The sequence below is a fragment of the Capsicum annuum genome, chromosome 5 (assembly GCF_002878395.1).
Source record: "Capsicum annuum cultivar UCD-10X-F1 chromosome 5, UCD10Xv1.1, whole genome shotgun sequence".
NCBI classification, from domain to species: Eukaryota; Viridiplantae; Streptophyta; class Magnoliopsida; order Solanales; family Solanaceae; genus Capsicum; species Capsicum annuum.
Window position 1 is genome coordinate 3,093,209 of NC_061115.1, and position 20,882 is coordinate 3,114,090.

The following is a 20,882-nucleotide window of genomic DNA, read 5'->3' on the forward strand; positions in this document are numbered from 1 at the left end:
TGACTCCTCTGCCGTATTTAGCCTTAGTGCTTTTGGTTATCTCATTCAAGTTTCCGGCCTTCAACAGCTAACGCTATATCATCTGAAGTCTTTCTGCTCTTTTCTCAAACAAACTCATCTCATAATTCAAAGTGTTGGCTTTTGATGATGTAATCTTCTCATTCTATTTCGCCTATTCGAGTCCTGACTCAAGGTTTTCCATTTCTTTGTCAGTCGAATGTTCCATGTGCTTGCATAATACCCCAGAATGCACTAGATTAAAAAAATTTAAATGAAAATTATTTCTCCCTTGGGACATTACGGAATGCTTAACAAAGGACCTTTTCTTCTAGAAAAAGTGCATTTGTTGGAGTCCCACATCGGTGGGTTAAAGAGTCCTTGGTCTCCTTATATGGTCTTGGACAATCCTCCCCTCATGAGCTAGCTTTTAAGGTTGAGTTAGGCCCAAGGTCCATTTCATTATCATGGTATCAGAGCCAGGCCCACCCAGTTCATTTTACCACCCAGGGGAGCCTTGACATTACTGGCTACTACACCAAAATGAAAAAGCTCTGGGAAGAACTTGGTACTTTGGATACGAGTTCTCAGTGCTCATGTTTGTGCACCAGTGGCGGTAAGGCAAAATTGCACAAGGCTGAGAAAGACCGACGGCTCATTCAATTTTTAATGGGATTGAATGAGGTGTACACAATAGTCAGGGGTAGTATTTTGATGATGAACCCATTGCCCAATATGTCTCAAGCTTTCTCCATTGTAGCCTAGGAGGAGAGACAAAGAGAGGTCAAATCTCATAACAAGTTCAATCTGGAGCCTACTTCTCTCCTTGGGAATGTTGCTGGTACTAGCACCAATTTTAAAACAAACTATGCCCCATACAGAGGCAATGGGGGTAGTAGACCTCCTAGAAACTCCCACTTGTTTTGTGACTATTGTAGGAAGGCTGGTCATACTAAGGAAAAGTGTTACAAGTTACATGGTTTTCCCCCAGATTTCAAGTTTAAAAAAGGCAAAAATATTGGAACAACCGCTGTTGCTCATGGTTTTACAGAAGAGATGATGGGAAAGACTTATGAAAGAGATAATGAAAGGTCAAAAGGAAAGAGAACTGAAGTGAATGACAGTGGATATAGCCAGGAGAAGAAGAGTCCAGCAGCAACAGTTTAACCAACTAGTTGGTTTACTGGAACAATTTCAAGTTCTAGGAGGCAACAATACTGGAAATACTGCAAGAGAAGCTGCAAACAACATCATGGGTGGAGCTGTGAACTTTGCAGGTATTCTAGCATGCTACTCTTCCATTACTGACATTGGTAAATTGTCTTGTGAATTTTACAAACTATCTGTTGATTCATGGATCATAGACTCAGGGGAAACACACCACATGAACTTCAATAAGTCACTACTTACAAATATTAGACTCTTGCGCTGGTTACCTTACCAAATGGCTATAGAGTTAGAGTGACAGAAATTGGTGATGCTTGTTTGAATCCTTCACTAACTTTGCATAAAGTATTGTATGTAACTAGTTTCAAGTTCAATTTGATTTCAGTTCATTGCCTATCTGCATTCTTTAAAGAAATTGTTAGTTTCAACAGTTCTTCTTGTTAAATGCAGGGCTCTTCACTGAAGAGCCCTCTGGAGATTAGTAGATCCCAAAATGGACTCTATTTCTTATGCTCAAGGTGTCACAAATGGATCCTCTAATTCTGTCTCTGTTTTCTCTAGTTTACCTCCTACTCTTTCTACTGTTAGTGCAGCCACCACATATACACACTCCACCACTATTCCACTTGTAAGATCCATCTTTTGAATAATAAGACTGTGGCTCTTGATTCTAAGCATTCCTCAATACCTTTTAATGTGAATGATTTTGAGCTTCCATCTAATTGTAGTAAGTCATTCATGTCAAACATGTCTCACGGAAACAATGTAGATCACTTGTGGTATAATACGCTAGGCCATGTGCCTTTTGTAAATATGAGAAAAATCTCTTCACTCCCTGTTAATTTCTCACCTAGACAACCCTTTTTTATGTTCTGTATGCCCCATGGCCAGACAAACAAGATTTCCATTCCCAATAAAGACTACTCCCTCTAGTTCTAAAATTTTTGATCTCTGTAATACCCCACATGTTTCTAAGCTAGGAAGTGAATAAGTTTTCCTACGTATGAAACCTCCTATCATGTTAGTAGCATTTTAGTGCATGACTTACAATGAATATCCTAGTGATAGAATAGCTTGCAATGTCTTAAGCATGCTCATATGAGTTGCTTAGAGTGATGCAAGCTAAGAGTTTTTGAGTCCATCAAGTCTTAGTGCTCGATTTTTTTTGCAAGGGTCATCTTTGAACAAGAATAAAGTGATTTATATGTGAAATTTTGGCTCATTTAGACCCACCAAATTGTATATAATCGAATTATCTTTCCAACGATATCAATTTCATCAAAATCTGACACCCGAGCAAGGAGTTATGGCCATTCAAAGTAGAATGCATCGCCTAACCAATCACACATGGCCACTGGAAAGCATATGCGATAGAATATGCGGAGCCTATGTAAATATAGGAGATATCACATGCGGCGTCTATGTAAATATAGGCGATATCATATGCGGCGCCTATGTAAATATATGCGATATCATATGCGGCGCACATCTATGATTTCAGCCACAAAAACACTTAGTTTTTGAGTTATTTTGAGGGTACTTAAGTCTTTTAACTCACCTTACATGTCCCTAAACTTAAGATCATGAAATTTATAGCTTCTAAACACATTACAACCCTATTAAGATCTCAAAGTTCATTATCCAAGAGCACCATAGGAGAAAAACAACTAGGGTTGCACAATCAAGCTTGAAGATCAAATTTCAAGGAAATTCCTCCGTCAATCATCAAGAACCTCCCTTCCAAGGTATGCGTAGTTTTCATCCATGGATTCCTTTCGTCCATGGAGTTCATGAATCATTCTTTAAAATATAAAAGCTTTGTTGGTTGTGGTGATATGATCATACCCATATTGATGCTTGTTTGTTTTTCTATATAATAGTATCGTGACTGTATATCTCATGAAAGTTATGTTGTTAGATGAAAAACATGATCTTTAGGTGGATTTATAGAATGAAAGTGTGAAATCCACCTATTCCTTAAAGAATGCATGCAAGGTGTTCGATAAAATGCCTAGTATGTTAGAATTTCATATTTACATGATTTCATGATATCTAAATAACAAGTTCATGTTAGCCATACACTCCAATATGATTTTCCATGGAAATCATGTGTTGCTATTGTTATGGTATAAAACATGTATGATAATGGAGATATAAATTATGTACACAAAATATATCCATTCTTTTCCTATCATGTTTTAAATGTTGAATAAATACATGAAGTATACTATCCCTTGCTTATGATATTGTGAATTGTGGACTCAAATCTTCTGATCAAGTCATGTCATATGTGTCAGTTTCCTCCTATCAAGTCTTGGGGGTATTCGTACCCAAAAACTATAGCTGTGTGCCTAGAGCCATGTCATGTTTCACGATATCCGAACTCAAGCTATGATTCCATAGACTTCAGTCAGTCATGTGACTCAGGAAAACCTCATGATCTCCATCAGTTCTCAGATATCAGTAACATTACGCCAGTCAATGGAATTCAGTAAGATTAATTCATGTATAGTCAGTTATTCATGTCCAGTCCCTCCAGATGGGAGTAGAGGTTAGCATCGAGTGAACCTAAGGATGGGAACTCACCCACCAGTTTAGGGTGTGATTCTTAGTAGTCATCCTTATGTTTCAGAACTATGTAGCCAGCATAGGTTGAGACATCTTAACCTATAAGATTAGGGTTGATGAGGTGGTTTAACCTATCAGTTTAGGGTTCCCACCATTCTCATTGAGTACCTGCCAGATAAGGGTCACTCACAAGCTGTCATTACTCGTGGCACGGTATTGACACCCTTCCAGTCAGGGCAGAGATTGGACCCCAGCTTAGCCATAACGGCATACATGGGTCATGTCGGTTAAACACTACCTCCTACAGTTTTAGTATCAGTCTCAGTAAAAGAACTCAGGGTGTTCTTCAGATTTCAATATATACAGGACTGTCAGATACAGTCGTCCATGTTATCAGCTTGCAGTATCAGTCATGACAGTTATCAGTAAACCATGAATTAGCTTACAAGTCTTGCTATCACGTATTCATGGTCCCAGTTTCTATATATGTATGTTTGCACTCCCACGTTCATATTAGTCATTCAGTGTTGTTCATGCATGAAACCCTTTATGTTCAGCCTACCTTCCTCGTATACTCAGTACTCCAGTTGTACTGATGCATTTGCACTATCGTTCTTTCTTTTCATGTTACACCATAGGTTCCGAGACACGAGCTCCAGCCCAGCAGTATCGGTAGCATTCCAGTCGCAGAGACACAGTGAGTCCTCATTGATTCAAGGATAATATGATTTGATACATTTATTTATTTCTTCAGTTCAGTTTTACAGAGTTAGTTGGAGACATGTTCCTTCAACTCCTTATTCAGATAGTTTAGAGGTTTTCAGATTTATGATCAGATTTACGTTTCAGATTTACGTTCAGACTTGCTTTCAGATTGAGTTGTTTTTGGTATTTTCACCCACATGGACGTTATGATTTTTAGATATGGTTTTATTCATTTGAACCTTAGGCCTTACAGTTTTACGTATTCTGCATTATTATGTCATAATTTGCAGTATACAAGTACAGATATCAGTCATGGGTTAGCTTGTGGTCCCTCAGGGTCATGAGCACCTTGTAGCATTCCGGTTTAGCAAATCGGGGCGTTACAATCTCCTACACCTGGATTTATTGGGACCTTACCATGAACCAACTGATGATAACTACAAGTATTTCCTAACTATTTTTGATGACTAGAGTAGGTCAACATGGACCCAACTTCTCAATTGTAAAAGTAATACTCTTCAAGCTCTAAAAGGTTTTGTGTCTCTAGTAGAAAATTAGTTCAAGGTCACAGTCAAGTCAATTAGGACTGATAATGGTTCAGAATTCATCAACAATGAGACTCACATATACCTTCAAGACAAGGGTATAATACACCAAAAAACATGTCCATATACACCTCAACAAAATGGTGTGGTAGAGAGAAAACACAAACACCTCCTTGAGGTTCCTAGATCACTCTTATATTAATCAAAAGTTCCTATTAAATTCCGGGGAGAATGAATTTTAACTGCTACCTACCTAATTAACAGGCTTCCACTTTCAGTTCTTCATGACAAAACTCCCTTTAAAATACTGTATAACAAGCATCCCACTTATTCTTATCTTAGAACTTTTGGTTGCCTATGTTTTCCCACTCTTAACACTCACAAGGACAAATTTGATCCATGATATACACCTCATATTTTTATTGGTTATCCTTTCAATAGAAAGGGTTACAAGGTCGTAGACATGAGTACCAAGAGAATACATGTTTCCAGAGATGTGTTGACATATGACATTGTTTATTTCAGTATTCAGTGTATAAATTTTAAGTTAGCTAAGACGGTGACCTGGCAAGTTAGTTAGATTAGCTGCCAGTCTTTTAGTTAGTGTTGCAGTCAGTAGTGTAGTTAGCTTTGCGGTTATTTCTTGGGATTAGAGCTGTGCAGTTATTTTGTTGTGGTGAAGTAAGAGTTGAATTAACAGTGGTTTGGTGTAGAGGTAATGTGTGGTCAGAGGCAGGGACAGGTAGAGTAGTGTTAGTTGAGTTATCAGTGACATTATTAACAGTTTCATCATCCAACACATAAGCTTTGTTAAAAGTATTATGAGTAGAGTTCAACAAAATTGTATCAACAGTTAATTTCTTTAAGTACTTTGGTAAAACTAGAATCAGATTCAGAAAGTGCAACTGAAAAAGCATTTTCATGAAATAACACCTCCCTGGAAACATGTATTCTCTTGGTGCTCAAGTCTAGGACCTTGTAACCCTTTTTATTGAAAGGATAACCAATAAAAACGTGAGGTGTAGGTCTTGGATCAAATTTATCCTTGTGAGTGTTAAAAGTGGGAAAACATCGGCAACCAAAAGATCTAAGATGAGAATAAGTGGGGTTTCTTTTGAGGCAATCCTCCCCTCATGAGCTAGCTTTTGAGGTTGAGTTAGGCCCAAGATCCATTTCTTTATTAGCATTGTTATCAATTTGTGCTTCCAAAGCGTTTTATTAGCTCTTTTGGGTTTGCAACCTCACTTTCACGTGTCCTAATTTTGTTGTGTAGCACTAAGTTTCTATTTCACCTCATAAGCTTTGGGAGCACCTTCTTTCTATGCTAATGCGGAATCATCTAAGGTATTTTCTGATAAAAACAGAACACAGTGAGCAGTTTGTTTTTCTATTAACTTCAGTATATTTCAATGATTACAAGGCTGCAACTTTATACAAATAGAAAAGAGAACTAAATGGTAAGATAATATACAATAATCAATACAAACACCTAAATAAAAAAAATAATCAACATTAATGAAAATAGAATAAAAACAATGTAGGCTCCAATCACTCATTTTACTTCCTGAATTAGCTCACTCTACAGCTCATTGCAACACTCCCACTCAAGTTGGTAGGTAGATGTCTTTGATACCCAACTTGTCCAATGATCTATTAAATGGTATACTTGGAACAACTTTTTTTAGAATGTCTGCTAACTGGTCTTCTGATTTAACATGTGGAAAACATATTATTTTCTCTTCAAGTTTCTTTTTAAAGAAATACCGATCTACTTCAATATGTTTTTTCCTTTCATGTTGAACAGGATTCTGAGTAATTTGTATAGCCGACTTGTTATCACAGAACATCTTTATCAATGAACTTGAGTCAAGACCTATTTCTGTTAATAATCTCTTCATCCAAAGAAGTTCACAAATTCCCTTCGTCATACTTTTGAATTCTGCGCTAGATAGCCATCACTTTTTGTTTCTTGCTTCCCCAAGTAACTAAATTTCCTCCAACAAAGGTCAAATAACCTGATGTTGATCTTCTATCTATTTCACTCCCAGCCCAATCCGCATCTGTATAGCCATTAATATTCAAATGACTATGTTTCTTGAACATAAGTCCTCTTCCAGGAGACGACTTAAGATATTACAAAATACGAGTAACCGCCCCCATATTCTCTTCATTCACTAAGATAATTCATGAATTGACTAAAAAGACTCACTGCATATGCTATATCTGGTCTTGTATGGGATAAATAAATCAACTTGCCAACAAGTTGTTGATACCTCCTTTTATTTTTTGGCGTCTAATTCGGATGCTCCTTTAGTCCATGATTTTGGACAATAGGAGTGTAAACTGGTCCATAATTGAGCATTCCTATTTCTGCCAATAAGTCAAGAACATATTTTCTTTGGGAAAGGAAAATTGCTTTGCTAGATCGAACCGCCTCTATGCCAAGAAAATACTTAAGTCCTCCAAGGTTCTTAATTTCAAACTATATAGCTAAATACCTTTGCAAATTTGTAATCTCTTCTTTGTCAATCCCCTATGATTATCATATCATCAACATATATAATTAAATTTGTGACCATACATCTTCGGTGATTCAAGAATAAGGCGTGATCAACAGTACTTTGCTTGTAACGTCATCTCTTCATGGCCAAGCTTAAGTGTCCAAACCACACTCTTGGTGACTGATTTAATCCATATAATGCTTTGTGTAACTTGCATACAGTTTCTTCTTGTGAAGTAACAAAGCCTTGTGGGATTTCCATATATACTTCCTCTTCAAGATCACCATGTAAGACAGTACTTTTCACATCATATTGATGTAATGGCCAATTCAAATTAGCAGCAACCGATAGTAGTACTCTCATGGTATTTAATTTTACTACAGGAGAAAAAGTCTCTGTATAATATATACCATAAGATTGAGTGTATCCTTTTGCCACAAGTCCCGCTTTATAGCGGTCAATCGATCCATCAGCACTGTATTTGATAGTGAATACCCACCTGCATCCGACCAGTTTCTTTTCTTTAGGTAGTGGTGCTTTTCTCCATGTATTCATATTCTCCAGTAGTTCTATTTCTTCCTTTATTGCTTGAGTCCACTTTGAGTCACTCAGAGCCTCCTGTACAGTGCTTGGAATATTTGTAGAGGATAGGTTGTAAGTGAATGCTTTGAGTGATTTTGATAAATTTTTTGTGCTAATGTACTCGACGACGAGGTATTTTGCTTTCTTTTCTTCAAGATCTGGAGAGTATCAATTTGGTGGTTGCCCTTGATTGTGCCTGAAAGGGAGTTTATATGTTGAAGGACAATCTAGTTCATTATTATTAGTAGAATTCAGAGATTGTACCTCAGGAATGCCCGCAGGAGATTGGTCTTCGTGTGGTACTAAGCTTTGAGTGACCATTTGTTCTGTCAGCTGCTTATGTGTATATTTTGGCTGCAGATCCTCTTGTATACTCACACCATGTTCAAGCATTAGTACCGACGGCAATGAAGAATGATCAACAAGTGTCTGTAATGGAGTTTGAAATTTCAATACTCATGATGGCAAATAAACTCCAGTATAGACTGCATCCATCCAATAACGTCAAGGTGCTTTAGATGCTATTAAAAGATCTCTAGCAGTTTCCAAAATATTCCTATTTTTTCGTTCTGTGACACAGTTTTGTTGAGGTGTCTGGGTGCAAGAAGTTTCATTAAGTGTTCCATTCTCTCGAAAGTAATCAACAAACTGGTTACTTGCATATTCTTCACCATTATTTGATCGTAAAACTTTTACAACAATAGAGAATTGAGTTCTTACCATGTTATGAAATAAACGAAAAAACCTAAACACCTCATCTTCACCTTTCATCAAATAAAGACAAGTCATACGTGTACAATCATCTACAAATGTCACAAACCATCTAATAGGCCCAAACAATATCATTAATGTTTCTAAACCGATTTCTTAAAATCATGATTTCTATGCCCATGAGATATTAGGAAAACCCCGCGTACTCTATTTAAGAAATAAAAGGATGCTCCTTGATACCTACGGCTTAAGGATTCCAAATCTCCAATTTGTTTTGAAAGCACATGGTTAAATCATGAGTTATTTGGGATTCTTGTTTGAAACCCTAGGGAGAAATCTTGATGGATTTTGGTGAGAGTAGGTGTATTTTGGTGTAATAGGGATTAAATCCCGTGTTCAAGATGTTAAGGGATTGAAAAGTACCCCAACTACCCTTAATGAGATGGGTATTAAAATATAACTGAGAGCCCGATTTCATGGGACACCACGATGCACCACAATCACGGTGGCTCCCTGAAAATTGACGAATGGGAATTTGGCCCATTCCGTGATGCGTCACCATCACAGAGTCTCACTGGAAACTGATCATCGGCATTTACACCCTCTCCGCGATGTACCAAGGACAGGAATGATGGTGTTTTACGACTAGGACATAAATTAACCATAACTCCTTCACCGAGTGTCCGTTTTGGATGAATCTTATGTTGACGGAAAACTTATTCGATCATCTATGTAATGAAAAGTTAAAATCTAAGGAATTCCATAGGAAAATAAGTACAAATCATTCTAGAAACCAATACTTGATACTTTAGGGACAAAATTTAGCTAGGAAAACTTTGGGGCGTTACACATGCATGTTTCTGAATTTTAAAACTGAAAATCTCAGTAAAATCTGTATTTTAGTCTATTCTGAATTTGCTATGACATTCATCTATTTTGGTATCGATATGCAAGACTTTGAATTCATATTTCTATGCCATACATTAACATGTTACAGCCTTCTCTTTCAAAACATTATTTTCAGACCACGAAACTAGTCAAACGGTATAAGTGGATATGTATAGTGAAATTCATGAAAACATAGTCAAGGATCCTCAATTCAATTCACAAGCACATGGTGGTTAAGTATCTTATAACAAATCATTCACTTCTCTTTAAAATCAACACTTTCATTTATGCAATTAAGAAAGACACCCTCTCTTCAAGTCATCATCAAAATCAAGCCAACAAATAATAGTAAAGACATTTATTTGTTGACATCACTCAGGAAATCACCTTTTTTTTAAATATCAAAGGGTCATTCAACTACTTGTTTAGTGACATAACTGTGTAAGCCCTTGTTACAATAGATATTTGCCTATCATACTATTTTCCTTTTACAATAATGCAAATGCAAACATGGCAGTTTAGTCCAAAAGAGAAGAAAAACATTTCTCAGTTTATCTGTATTGATTGTCAAACTATGTGGGGACTGATATGACATAGCCATATTGGCATTTTTGTCAATCAAAGACAGCGTACCAAACAAGTTTACGGATATTTTGGTTGATGGTCACTTGGGGCCAATTTATATCACGGACAGAGTTCTAGCTGCCTTTTTCTAAAGTAAGAATATAAAAACCTAAATAGGGGTAATACAAGCAAAGGGGATAAGTCTTACCTTACCAATCTTAATGAGTCTACAAATCTCTACTAATTAACAAAGAGTAAAGCATGTCGTACCCCTGAACTATGAACAAATCTGCTACGACAACAGGGGCGAGTTTACCTCTTTAAAAAATAGGCAACCGCCGGGGGCCTCATTTTTATAAATATTATTTATAGAAAAATAATTTTTTTATTTCAAAGGAAAGGATTATTAGAAGTAGTTCATATATCTAGAGTATTATGTCTCAAGAAATGCATTAATTATATTATTACTTACAAAAATAATTTAAAAAAATTGATTATATAATGTTCAAAATAGAGTTTATTAAAAAATTTATTTTTTCTTAAAAATTTAAGGCCTTCGTTTAATTTTCACCTTAAGCCACGAATTTGCTTGAGCCGCCCCTGTACGACACAGTCCAACTTCACGAGGATCCTATTACCCGAACTAAATTTTAACATATTTTTATCAATCTTTTTAGCTGACCCGACACCTTGTCAACCTTTTTAGCTGACATGACACCTTTGACATGAGTTATGTAATAAAGGTACCACATTAGCACAAAAGGGTGACAAGTGTAGACACCTAATTTCGTCCCTCCCCAATAACATTTTTTACCCATTTTTACCTTATCCTACGGTATACCCTCACCCATGTAATTATCCCTCCATAAAATGACAAAAAATAACAAACTCCCTAATAAAATTTCATCTTGTTTTATTTTATCCTAACAACCTATCCAATCAAAATAAACCACATCACTACCCCACCCTTTACCTACCTACCATACCCCTACCCAACGTGACCCCTCCTTTTTCAGGGGGCTTCCCTTCTTCTTCACCAAGACACCCTCACTCACCAAAAACCATACACCACATCACAACAAATCATAGACAGAAAAGAGGACTCCATTTTTTAGTTTCTTCTTCACGCACAACAATGATAAGATCAAACACGCAGAGAGGGAAAGAGATTATTGAGAGCTCAAACAGTGAGATTGAGAGAGGAGAGACGATGAGAGAATGAAATAGAGAGAAAAGAGGACGAACTGAGAAGCATCTGTGATCGAAATCAAAAAATATAACTGTTGCCGGCGTGGTTTTCACCGGTAAATCACCAAGAACCCGACCCTGTCCTTTTCCGGTGACCATCTAACAAAAATACATTGGAAATTGCTGGGAAACCACAGAATCCTTCCTATAGTGTCAATTTCGATGACCATCCATTAGAAAGTGTCGAAATCTGCTGGTGAGTAACCTAAATCGGCCCAACCAGACCGAATCCGACGAAGTCTGTTGGAAAACGGTCGAAACAGTTGGTGGGGGTGCGAAATAGGTTCGATTTTATCGTCGTCGTGTGATTTTCCAATTCGGGTCGATAAAAAATATAAAAGAAGGCTATTCCGAGTTGGGTTCGATTCAAAGTCAAAATTCGATTCGAGGTTTCGGTGCGGATTTCATCTCATTTAATTGAATAATACTTAAAAACAACATTGAGGTCTAATTCTTTCCTCTCTTCCTTTTAATTCTTATGTGATTGTTGAACGTGATTCGATATGTGAATTGTTGATGACGTTTGAGTGTTGGATTAGTTAATGTTTGGTTGTTCTGAATTCGTTGTTGGTCGCCATGATCATGAATTGTGTGATGAAATGGTATCTCATTCGAAAAGTAAAATCAGTGTTTGGGGGGGGGGGGGTGAGAATTGAAAACTCATTAAAATTGATGGATTTTGGGTGACTTTGGTTCATTGTTGTGTTCGGAATGAGCATGAATATTGTCGGAATATAATAGTCATGACATGTTGAAATGGATAGGAAAATATAGGTTCGGGTAGACAAAAATTTAGGAATAAGTATGTCATTCGATGATTGAATGTGGAGTTGTGTGTTGAATATTTTCTAGTTTATCGCATTCGATTGAAATGTAATCATTTGGCCGGGGAATGCCCCGAGGTTTCATGTATTTATTTATCGGGAAATGCCCCGACGTATTATGACTTCGAAGGAAGTTCGTGATCAAGGCCCGAGGCATCAGGTAAAGCATTGGAGCTTAGTTTAGGTCTAGTTTAGATAGGTTTTATATTTTTTTGCATTTTTCTATTTCGGACTGTATGATTGGACTGAACACTATATTTTGAATTTGTTTTGTTTCATGTGTTTGATGGATTGTTTTATGTGTTTTTGTGTGGTTTATACATTTGTAATGTCAAATTAGCCGATATGCTCCACCAAGCGACCGTGGTCGAACCACGGGGTAGAGGGGTGCCTAACACCTTTCCCTCGGTCAACAAAATTCCTTAGCCGGAATCTCTGCTCGCGAATCAGTGAGTCAAAATCGTTTCGAAAAGGATCTCCAAAGGTGACTTGGCACACCGGATTATGTCAAGTGGCGACTCTGAATAAAAAATGTAAACAATTCTTTTTCGAAATAAATTTTCAATCTTTTGTCACTTTGATAATAAAAACCCTTTCGAACCTTAAAAACAATATCTTTTTGTTGTCAAAAAAGGGGTGTGACAACAAGTATATGATAAAATTTAGTTCATGTGAAGATAGAGTGAATCATAGAAACTTTGGTCATAGTTTGGAGGATACTGGATGCTTATCTCAATCAACAAACATTCATTCCTCCTAGAAGTCTTCGTCTTGGATCCTAACAACCCAAGTATTGTCAATAATCAAGGAAAATTGGACAGATTCTGTTTCTTTGTGCTACTTATTTTCCACCGTTTAATCTGTTTGCTACTTATTTTACTTCTCAAAAATTTATTTGTTTTGGTGCTATATAGTGGAGTATATCATTGATCTTTGAAAATACCACACACATTAATCCAGTTACAAAATTCCCTTGAAACATACTATTTCCACTGCATAGTAACATGGAGAATCACATTTTCTTATTGATGCTTCTCTTTCTAGTTCAATATTATTCTGTTTCTATATCAGTTTCTTCGTCGAATGAAACAGATCAACAAGCTCAAGTAGCTTTCAAAGATCTTGTTATTAGTCCAAGTCAGTTTTTGGAGAATAATTGGACAAAGAATACTTCTTTTTGCTCTTGGTTTGGTGTCACTTGCAGTCCAAAAAGGCAAAGGGTTGTAGCCTTGGCGCTTCCCGATATGCAACTTCAAGGCACAATTTCCTCCTCTTTGGCCAATTTGTCCTTTCTCAGCGTGCTCAATCTTGAGAACAACAGCTTCCATGGTGGAATTCCTTTCGGACTTGGCCACTTGCCTCGCTTGCAAGTGGTTGATGTTAGAAACAATCAGCTCCAAGGAAGTATTCCAACAATTCTATTTCAATGCCGGAGGGTTCAAGTAATTTCATTAGCTTTCAATAAACTCGGTGGTGAAATATGGAAAGGGCCATGGTTTGTACCGAAACTCAGAGTCTTGAATCTGAGGAACAATAGCCTCACAGGTATAATCCCTCCTTCTCTTGGAAATGCCACAAAGTTGATGAACTTTAGTTTGGCTGGGAATAGAATCAGTGGCAACCTTCCAAAAGAGATCGGCAATCTGAGCCCTCTTGCAACTTTGTCCTTGTATGATAATCAATTAATAGGTTCGATTCCCGCACCACTGTTTAATATATCGTCGCTTCTTCTTGCAAATCTAGCATTCAATAGCCTTTCCGGTTCTCACTTCCTTAATGAAGGGAATATTGTGTCAAATCTAGAGTTTTTAAGTGTATCTAACAACCAAATTCCTTCTAACATATGCCAACTCAGAGAGCTCCAAGTTTTGTCCATATCTGTAAACGACATAACTGGAGAGATACCCAGAAATATTGGTTGTTTATCCAAACACGAGGATTTTCTTATTGGTGATAATCCAATAAAAGGAACTATTCCCGCTTCATTGGCCAATATTTCCACTCTGCAATATGTTTCCTGTACAAGAAATCGCTTGGAGGTCACTTCCAACCACTACAGGTCTTCATCTTCCAAACCTTGAACAACTTATCTTGGGAGGAAATCAGCTGGAAGGGGAAATTCCGTTGTTCATAACTAATGCTTCCAAGCTCGAAATACTGGAGATAGCAAGCAACTATTTTACAGGAACTATTCCTAATAATTTGGGAAATCTTCGTGAGCTGCAATATCTGTTCCTACATCATAATCAACTTACCAATGAACCAAGAGACCATGAGTTGCAATTCTTCAATTCTTTGGTGGACTGCAGGATGTTGGGATATCTAGAAGTGGGTCACAATCCATTGAATGGTGTTCTTCCCAATTATATTGGGAATCTTTCATCTACTATCGAAGACTTAGATATATCAAATACACGCATCAATGGCCTCATCCCCCCAGTTATAGGAAACATGAGCGGTCTAACAGAACTAACCCTTGGAGGAAATAACTTGATGGGAAATATTCCTCCTGAGATTTGTAAGCTTAAACAACTCCAAGGTCTGTTTCTACCGAACAATAAATTGCACGGAAATATTCCAGAGGCAGTATGCCATTTATCTAATTTGGTTCAATTAAGTCTAGGTGATAATGAGCTATCGGGGTTAATTCCAGCATGTATAGGAAATCTTAGCATGGTACAACAACTTTATTTGGGCTCTAATAGATTTTCATCAAAATTTCCCTTGAGTCTTTAGAAAATGATAGGTCTTCTCATTCTAAACGCATCACAAAATTCTATAGAAGGAGAAGTTCCACGGGATATTGGAGGACTGAAGGCCATTGTAGAACTATATCTTTCTGGTAACCACTTTTCAGGCATGATACCAAGTAGATTGGGGGAAATCCAAAACCTGCAGTGTCTTGACCTATCGAACAATTCATTTTTTGGCCAAATTCCATTTTCCTTTGCTAACTTGATAAGCCTGGAGTTCTTGGATTTGTCTTTAAATGCTTTGTCAGGTACTATTCCTAAGTCCATGGAAAGACTCTCATACCTTAAAAGCATTAATGTTTCATTTAATGATTTAGAAGGAGAAATACCCAGTGGTGGTGTGTTTGTGAATTCCACTCTACAATCATTTCTCGGGAACAAAGGTCTATGTGGAGTGCACATATTGTAGGTTCCTGCTTGCCCTAATCTTGGACAATAAAGGATCTTATGCTAAAAGTTGTTACCCCCGTGATTATTTCCTCCTTTCTGATATTCTTATTGGTTTCAGTTTGGATAATGAAACGACAAGAAAGGAAAGTCCAAAGATGTGGAAATGGTACCGGAGATTAGGACTCATCAATTAATTTCCGATCATGAGATTCAAATAGACACAAAAATTAGATGAATTGATTATGCAAGGGAGTACCATTCTCCATTCCATTTTGTACTCATTGAAAACAAATGGAAACCTCTTGCTGATTCGACAAATGAAGAAATGGAAAACCTCGAGTCTGAAATGAGGTAGACCTAAAATTATATTCGATACAAGAAAGACCAAGAAGACACAAAACAAACACCCAAAACAGTCCACTAGTCAAGAAAATCGTTTATCCTTTGGACGACCCCTCTTGGATTCAACAAACAACAACAACAACACAATGTATTGTGGTGTTTAACACCTAAAAAAAGCCAACCAACAAACTAACAAGATGGATAACAAGATGGAACAACAACAAGATGAACAACAACAACAAGTTACGGGTTCACTAGAAACAAGAGGAACGATTACAAGTTACAAACACTAACAAGATTGCAATAAAAGAAACAAGGGATAGATAGATAGACTACACGAAGATGTAATCTTAAAAACCCAAGAGCCTATAACACTACACACAATGATTCATCTATCTCTTACGTGACACGAGATCGGATTCCACCTCTCAAGCGCCAACGTTTCCAAGCAACACAATCACTAGTGATTTCACACTAGATCTTGCCCTAGTTTCGGTTGGTGGTTTATCCAAGCCCCAACTATGGTGTTTCAAGTCTTACAAGACTTACAATCATATCCAAAAACTAAATCTAAAAACCCTAAAATGTTCCTTTTATAACCATTACAAAATATAAGTTAAAATAACCAAAGGCCCTTCAAAGAGTGGGCACCCATCTAGTGTAATTTATGGGCTGATTGGGATGCATTTTGGGCCTTTTTTACCCTTTAACTGTACATGTAAAGTGATACGGGACAAACAAGAGAACACAAAACAACTCCAAAACAATCCACTAATCCTAAGGATTTGAGGACCTTTTTGAAGACCACTCTCAGATTCGCTATCAACAACACAATAACAAGATAAAGAGGTGTGTTTTAAACACCAAAACAGACACAATATAAGATGAACAAGATGAACACAATGGTTACAAAATTCGGATTCAACAAGTCACAAAAACAATCCACTATGAATCTACAAAGTGCAATAAGATAAAGATAGGTAGATAGACCAAATGAGGGAATAATATTAACAACCCAAGACTTGTTACACTCTTGGACCTTTAATACTACAAACAACACAAACCTATCTCTTACGTTGGTACAAGAGTGACCTCGATCACCCAAGCATCCAACGTTTCCAAGCTTGAATCCAACACGAGGGATTCCATACTTAAGTTGATTTCCCTAGTTACAAGTTTCAGATTTGTGGTCTTCTCTCCTTAGCGAGGAAATGTTTCTAAGTGTTTACAACATCCATATTTAGCAAAGTGTCCCTAACAAATGACCTAAAAGGTTACTTATATAGTTGTTTACAAACAAGGTGTGAAATGTCCAAAATGACCCCTTAGGCTCAAGTCTTCAAGTGGGTGCACTAGGAGAGCAATTATATGGACGGTTTTGGACCCTTTTTAAGTCCTCATTTCACTTCACTTTCACACTTCAAGTCTCGGGTTCAATACATCTCATAAACATGCATCCTCGTGGTCGTACCCTTATCATCAATGATACGGGACAAACAAGAGAACACAAAACAATTCCAAAACAGTCCATTAATCTTAAGGATTTGAGGACCCTTTTGAGGACCACTCTCGGATTCGCTATCAACAACACAATAACAAGATAAAGAGGTGTGTTTTCAACACCAAAACAGCCACAATATAAGATGAACAAGATGAACACAATGGTTACAAAATTCGGATTCAACAATTCACAAAAACAGTCCACTATGAATCTACAAAGTGGAATAAGATAAAGATAGGTAGATAGACCAAATGAGGGAATAATATTAACAACCCAAGACTTGTTACACTCTTGGACCTTTAATACTACACATAACACAAACCTATCTCTTACGTTGGTACAAGAGTGACCTCGATCTCCCAAGTATCCAACGTTTCCAAGCTTGAATCCAACACAAGTGATTCCACACTCAAGTTGATTTCCCTAGTTACAAGTTTCAGATTTGTGGTCTTCTCTCCTTAGAGAGAAAATGTTTCTAAGTGTTATAAAACATCCATATTCAAGAAATTCTACCTAACAAATGACCTAAAAGTTTTCTTATATAGTACTTTACAAACAAGGTGTGAAATGTCCAAAATGACCCCTTAGGCTCAAGTATTCAAGTGGGTGCACTTGAAGAGCATTAGATGGACGATTTTGGACCCTTTTTAAGTCCTCATTTGCACTTCAGTTTCACACTCCAAGTCTCGAGTTAAATACATCTCACAAACATGCATCCTCGTGGCCGTACCCGTATCACCCTTCCCTTCTTGAAAAGGATTCGACCTTGAATCCATGCCTTGAAAAATCAAGAGAAGACAAACAAGCACACATCCTCATGACATGAGGGTTAGGTGGAATAAACTTGAAGTACATCCATGGATCCTTTGTGTTGAACATAAAAAACTTAGTACAAATGTTACAAAGGAAGTGGCTATGAAGAACATCAATAAATAATGAGCATGGGCCGAGACAACTCCTACCATACTCTAAGATGGTACCGGGATCGAATGGGAGAAGTAGCCATGGACATGGGTTTCGGCCTCTCTCACTTTCCCCTAAGGTGTTGTCATCAAAATTAGGCATACCCTCTAGATCATTAGTGGAAATATCATGAGCACAAAGAGGGTGGAGAAAGGTGTCACACAAGCTAACTTCAGCTATGGTGTCCTTATACATGTACTCACTAGCTTCAAGTCCATCACCAGTATGTTCAACATAGGGAAAAAATAAAGAAAAAGTAGATGGAATTTCTTAGCCTACACCACCTTTTATTTCTAGAGAATAATCCCCACATAGGTATAAATCACCATGGGCAGCAAAGGAATCATTAACAAAAATATTTTTATAAGAACAATCACATTTTCGGTTTCCCAAGTAATCAAGCAAATCATGGTCATCTTCACCCGATTGACTATTCCTTTCCAAGACTACACATTCCCTACCCTTAAGAGTACTCTCATCTTCTAAGAAGTGATTTTCATCTTAAGGAGGAATGTTGTCACACCATAGTGGGTTAGCATATAAGGTATAGCTTCCAAGACAAGCCATACCGTTAACATCACTTGCACCACTAGGTTCATTAGGAGTAAATAAACTATCTTCAAACAAGACATTGTGCCTAAAGAGTGAATGATGTAACCCGCGGACAGATTTGGAACTTTCACTCTCTAAGGAATCATTATCAAGTTTCAAAGATATGTCAAGCACATGATTAACCCTATGAGCCAAGCAAACATTAGCATCTTTACAACAACATAGGCTCATAGGTTCAGTTCTTTTTCCTTGGCCAACATCTTTAAATCCTTCAGTCACTTGAGATTCATTAATCACATCACACATATCCTCAAGTGGTGGGCAAGGTTTACTCACAAATTGGGCAGCAACTTCCTCCGAGAATCTCTCAACGCAAGGTGCTTGGACAATTGGATTTTGTGGGTAGAGTTTGGGTAGCAATTGACGTATAATTTCAATGTGCCATTTCATATCTTCAATATTGTCGTTAATACGATCACATGTGGCATTGAAATTATGGGCATCCATTGTACCTAACAAAAAGACACAACAAACAAAGAAAAAAAACAAACTTGTTCGATCAAAAATTCCTCACCACACTCTCACTCTCGGTTTTACCTCACACTTGGTTTCACAAGTGTTGAAAGCCAGTTTGTACTTCGTGAGTGATTGAGTGTCGAGTCTACTCTTGTCCCAAAATGGATTTCTGTTTGAAACTCAAAGGAAATCTTGTAGGACTTGAGTCAAGAACTAACAACGAATTCAAAAAGATAAAAGTACACAAAAAACGTAAACACGAACAAACGGACACAAAACTAACTTACAAGCTAGTAGGAGATTACTAGGTTGTCAATTAGTGTTCGAACCAAAAAATGAACTAAGATACAATAAAATGAAACAAAGAAAATCTGAAATTTGAGCCAAAATTGTTGCATGAACAATAACAAGGATGACGTGGCAGTATGTAATTGGTTGCGGTTTCTAACAATTTTTGTTGTCCAATTTCAAGTCTTGGTCAATTTACAATTTAGGAATTGGTGGAATTTGTTTTAAGGAGGGAAATTCAAACAAGTCTTGGAGCCTTTTCAAATTCAAGTTTTCAAGACTTGACTTTTAATGTACTTTTCCTTAAAACATGGACCCTTGTTTCATGGAAAAGTGGTTGAGAAGTGATGTAAAGTCTTTAGTGTGTAGGAAAAGTCTTTGAGTCACAAGTACTACACCTTGAAACTTGGATCTATGTCTTGCAAGACTAAAACTATACACACACTTTTTTCTTCAACTTCTAAGATCATCAACCACTTTTTCTTTTAAAAATATATGGAGATGGTGAAGAACACCAATGAACACCAAGAACACAAACTTTGAGTCTTGAAGTTCTAAGGTTTAAGTTGGACCTCCCAAACAACAACAACTACTTTCCAAGCTTAAATTCCACAAAAAAATCTCCACAATACACATTCAAAACTTGAACCAACAACACATCACACGTTCAAGTCTTGAACCCGCAACAACAATCGGCCAAGTCCAAGTTGACAATAACAACATCAACAACAAAGGCTCATATCAAGATATAGACACAAAGTGTTAGTAAAGAACAATACTAACACTAGAAACACTTAATACAAGTAAAAATCTCGGCCAAGATACAACAAGAACATAATTTTCGGCCTAGAACGCAAAGTGGAAAGGTTGCTATTTTCGGGAAATTTCAGTTTTGAGTTTTTTTTTTTTTTTTTTTTTTTTTTTTTTATAGTTTTCAAGTCTCAAGCCCAAGATTGATCTTGTTAGAACAAAATCAATGATGGCTTTGATACCAAATGATACGAGATAAACAAGAGAACACAAAACAACTCCAAAACAGTCCACTAATCTTAAGGATTTGAGGACCCTTTTGAAGACCACTCTCGGATTCGCTATCAACAACACAATAACAAGATAAAGAGGCGTGTTTTAAACACCAAAACAGCCACAATATAAGATGAACAAGATGAACACAATGGTTACAAAATTCGGATTCAACAAGTCACAAAAACAGTCCACTATGAATCTACAAAGTGCAATAAGATAAAGATAGGTAGATAGACCAAATGAGGGAATAA

The 20,882-nt window shown here is 37.0% G+C and overlaps 1 protein-coding gene across 1 annotated transcript; it reads left to right on the forward strand.

The window, feature by feature from the left end:
- The first annotated feature begins 46 nt into the window (after positions 1 to 46).
- Positions 47 to 16,795, forward strand: LOC124898669 (LRR receptor-like serine/threonine-protein kinase EFR). Its single transcript, XM_047412421.1, has one exon. It carries the CDS (start codon positions 13,305 to 13,307, stop codon positions 14,379 to 14,381), a length of 1,077 nt encoding a protein of 358 aa, XP_047268377.1. The 5' UTR covers positions 47 to 13,304; the 3' UTR covers positions 14,382 to 16,795.
- The last annotated feature ends 4,087 nt before the right edge of the window (positions 16,796 to 20,882 follow it).